Source organism: Trichechus manatus, unplaced genomic scaffold, assembly GCF_000243295.1.
Source record: "Trichechus manatus latirostris isolate Lorelei unplaced genomic scaffold, TriManLat1.0 scaffold00240, whole genome shotgun sequence".
NCBI lineage: Eukaryota > Metazoa > Chordata > Mammalia > Sirenia > Trichechidae > Trichechus > Trichechus manatus.
The window spans coordinates 2,181,930-2,186,185 of NW_004444176.1; the positions used below are offsets into that span (position 1 = coordinate 2,181,930).

The 4,256-nt window shown below is 44.0% G+C and overlaps 1 protein-coding gene across 1 annotated transcript; it reads right to left on the reverse strand.

The window, feature by feature from the left end:
- Positions 1 to 178: 178 nt before the first annotated feature.
- Positions 179 to 1,318, reverse strand: LOC101355499 (olfactory receptor 5A1). Its single transcript, XM_004389294.3, has one exon. The coding sequence runs from the start codon at positions 1,297 to 1,299 to the stop codon at positions 346 to 348; it is 954 nt and encodes a 317-aa protein (XP_004389351.1). The 5' UTR covers positions 1,300 to 1,318; the 3' UTR covers positions 179 to 345.
- Positions 1,319 to 4,256: the final 2,938 nt, after the last annotated feature.

The following is a 4,256-nucleotide window of genomic DNA, read 5'->3' on the forward strand; positions in this document are numbered from 1 at the left end:
TCTTCCAATTGTGCTGTTATTCTCACTTAAGATGAAGGCTTACAGAACAAAATAGTTTCTCATTTAACAGTTACTACAAATGTTGCCCTATGACAATGTTTAACAATCTCACAAAACATCAACAATATAGGATAGGATTTTTTGCTGAAGAAATCCTTCCCCCTTTTTAGCTATTCTTGGTGGAGTTGATAGACAGGTAACCATAAGAAAAGGTGAAAGGAATCTGGCTGGAGGAGCCTTCGTTTTCAAATATGAACATGGAATGTCCCCCTTGCCTAAGGCAGAGGTGGAGGTGGATGCCATGGATCATTTAGTCTCCAGCAATTGGGAGAGATATATTATCACTTAAGACCTGGGAGAACACTTTCTTCTTCTCAGCACCTTCAACAGGGCATCTTTGATCTCTTTGTTCCTCAAACTGTAAATGAGAGGGTTCAACACAGGGATCACCAGCGAATAGAACACAGATACTACCTTGTCCCTGCCAAGTGAGTAGCTGGAGCTGGGTCGCAGGTACATGAAAAGGGCCGTCCCAAACAACAGAGTCACCACCATCAGATGTGAGGCACAGGTATTAAAAGCTTTCCATTGGCCTTCCACTGAACGGATCTTCAAGATAGCAGACACTATGTAACTGTAGGAGATGAGAAGGATGAGGAACGATGTCCCTCCGACAGCAACCACTACCAGGAAATTCACCACTTGACTGAGGAAAGTGTCAGAGCAAGAAAGTGCCAATACCGGTGGGAGATCACAGAAAAAATGATTGATGATGTTGGGTCCACAGAAGTGGAGTCGAAATATGGAGGTGGCCTGGATCAGGAAACTCAGGAAGCCACCAGCGTAAGCCCCAACCACCATTTGAGTACAGAGGCCCTGGGACATGATTACGGTGTAGAGCAGGGGGCTAGAGATGGCTGCATATCGGTCATATGCCATAGCAGTCAGGAGGAAGCACTCGGTTAGACCCATGCCGACAAAGAAAAAAAATTGAACAGCACAGCCCACTGATGATATGGTCTTCTGTGCCCGGAAGAAATCAATGAGCATCTTGGGAGCCACTGTGGAAGAATAGCAGATATCAATGAAAGACAAGTTGCTGAGGAAGAAGTACATGGGCGCGTGCAGATGGGTGTCACTTTTGATTAGAAAAATGAGGGCCAGATTCCAGGCCAGGGTTACAAGATAGATGACCAGCAAGGTCACAAAGAGGAGGACTTGCAGTTCTGGATGGTCTTTGAATCCCAGGAGGATGAACAAGGTCACCGAGGAGCTGTTCCAGGCCTTGGCTATGGACATGTTTTTGAAGGACCACCAGGACAAGATGAGACCTGGGAAAATAATAATGATCTATGTTATAGGTGATGTCAATAAATAATTACAGAATGTATGTGGAGATGGCAGAAGATTACAGAGGGTTACAAAAATTCTTTCTCTCTCTCTAAGAAGGCAATTTCAGTCATTGTCTTAAATATTTCAGCAGTATACTATAATTGACACAAGCTTGCATTTTGGATTCAGACTCCTTAGGATCAACTAGTACCTTGATGTACAAGCTATGTCATGCTGGGTGAGATACCTAACAATTTTAGGCTTTGATTTCCTTGTCTTTATAATGGGGTGATAGTACCTACTTCACAGATTTGTTTTAAGGACTAAATAAGGCAAAATGTTTAAAGTAACTGACACATACTAAGTGCCCACTGAAAAGCATTATTAAGACATTTTTGTGTGTCCCAGAAGAGTCAGGTCATGCCATGAAATAACTATTCATGTACTTTACTCAAGCTTGGATATTGAAATGGGGGACCAGTGGAGGGACGAGGTTCAGCTATGTAGTTGTGAAATGGTCAATCAGAAAGATTGATATATATATATATATATACATATGTTTGTCTCAGGGAAATGGCTTACATGGTTGTAGAGGCTGGCAAGTCACAGTCCTTTGGTCAGGTGTCAGGCTGCAGGCTTCTCCTGATTCACGTATATGCGGGGGCTCATGAACCCAAGATCAGCAGGTCAGACATCAGGCCACTAGCTCACTGGTGGTGGAGGCCGGCAAATCTCAAGACTGGCAGACAGTAAAACAGGTCGCTGGCTGAAGTCCCAAGAACTGGTGGTCAGATAAGACAAGCTGGGCACAGGATCCAGAGCAAGTGAGTGAGCTTTGCCAGAACATCCATATATATATTGGATGCAGGCCACACCCCTGAGGAAACTACCCTTACAACTAATTGGCTGATCACATCATGGAGGATGACTATGTCATTACATAACTGCCAAATTACACCATTACATAAGTGTCAAAATACATCATTATATAACTGCCAAACCACTGAGAATCATGGCCCAGCCAAGTTGACTCACAACCTTACCCATCACAGTCTACCCCTTATCACCTTGGTACCTGTACAAAGCTCCGTAAACCATACACAATCTCTACATAAAGACAATTCTAAAGTCATACTTGCTCCTAACATGATACAACTAACATGTGAACAACTGAAAATGCACTAACCCTGTTTACTTCTCATATAAGTGAAGAGAAAAAAAAATTGATGCACAAATACAAGGAAGAAATAATTACAGTCCTCATTTCTACAACTGGTCACATGGTAGTAACTGGTGTTTAGAACTACCTTCTTACACCACTCATTCCGTATTTACTTTGACCTCAGCAAGCACCTCAGCTGGTTGTGGTTCTTTGTCTGGTGGGGGTGACCTAAACCTTCATTCTGAGGGGTCTGGGCCATTAGTAATCATGTTGGAATTGGGTTACTGTAGTTTTCCACTGACTTTAATCACAGGGCATGGTAGTACTAAGAGACATCCTAAGGGATCTCTGTATTCCAGACATACTCCTCTTTACCTCCATTATGCAGCACCAATTCAATTCCCCTTTGGTAGTGAGGATCAATCACACCAGCCAATATGGTAACTCTTTTCTTTGCCTGTCGATCCAGAGGTCTGAGGAGACCAAAGTGGCTGGGTGACATTCTTAACTTCCAGTTCACTGGAATCTGTGTTGTGTTTCCAGGTGGGAGCATTCGTCCCTTTGGAACTAAGACCTCTAGAGCCGCAGAGCATAGGGTTGTGGGGACAGGAATCAAAATTTTTGTGAGTGGTTAACTAGGGGTAAAAGTGAGTGGTGCCCCTCACATTTCCACCACTTGATTCCTGGAGCCATGAATTTTGGCTATGGGATAAACAGAACTATATACTGCACACTGGTTTAGAGCATATACAGCCTCCTGGAGAACATTACCCCATCCATGCAAAGTATTGCCAACTAGATGGCACCGTAATTGTGTCTTTAGGAGGCATTCCATTGTTCTATCAAGCCAGGTGCTGCAGGATGATGGGGAACATAGCAAGACCAGTGAGTTCCATGAGCACAGGACCATTGCTGCACTTCATTTACTGTGAAATGAATGCCTTGATCTGAGGTGATGCTGTGTGGAAAGCCATGACAGTGGATAAGGCATTCTGTGAGTCCACGGATGGTAGTTTTGGCAGAAACGTGTGCACAGAAGGCAAATCCTTATCCAGACTAAGTGTTTATTCCAGTAAGAATGAAATGCTTCCTCTTCCATGATTGATGCAGTCCAATGTAATCAACCTGCCACCAGGTTGCTGCTGATGACCTCGAGGAATGGTGCCATATTAGGGACTCAGTGTTGGTCTCTGCTGCTGGTAGATTGAGCACTCAGCAGTGGCTGTAACCAAGTCGACCTTGGTGAGTGGAAGTCCATGTTGTTGAGCCCATACATAACCTCCATCCCTGCCACCATGACCACTTTGTTCGTGAGCCCACTGGGCAATGACAGGAGGGGCTGGGCAAAGAGGATAACTGGTTTCTACAGAATGCATCATCCTATACACTTAATTGTTAAAATTCTCCTCTGCTGAGATCACATTTTGGTAAGCATTCACATGAGATACAAATATCTTCACTTCTTTGGCCCATTCATAGGGGTTTATTCACATACCTCTTCCTCAGACTTCCTTTCACCAATTTTCCAATCATGTTTCTTCCAAATCTCTGACCATCCATCCAAACCATTGACCCCAGCCTCATGAATCAGTATACAATCACATATCTGGCCATTTCTCCTTCCAAGCAAAGTGAACAATCAGGTGCAGTGCTTGAAGTTCTGCCCATTGTGGGGATTTCTCTTCACCATTGTTCCTTTAGGGAAGTCCCGGGAAAGGGCTGTGGTGCCAGCATATCGTGCAGAACCATCTGTAAACCAGGC

Bases quoted from the DNA above. Each gene is read 5' to 3' on its own strand.
- LOC101355499 (XM_004389294.3), bottom strand. From the start codon at position 1,299: ATGTCCATAGCCAAGGCCTGGAACAGCTCCTCGGTGACCTTGTTCATC.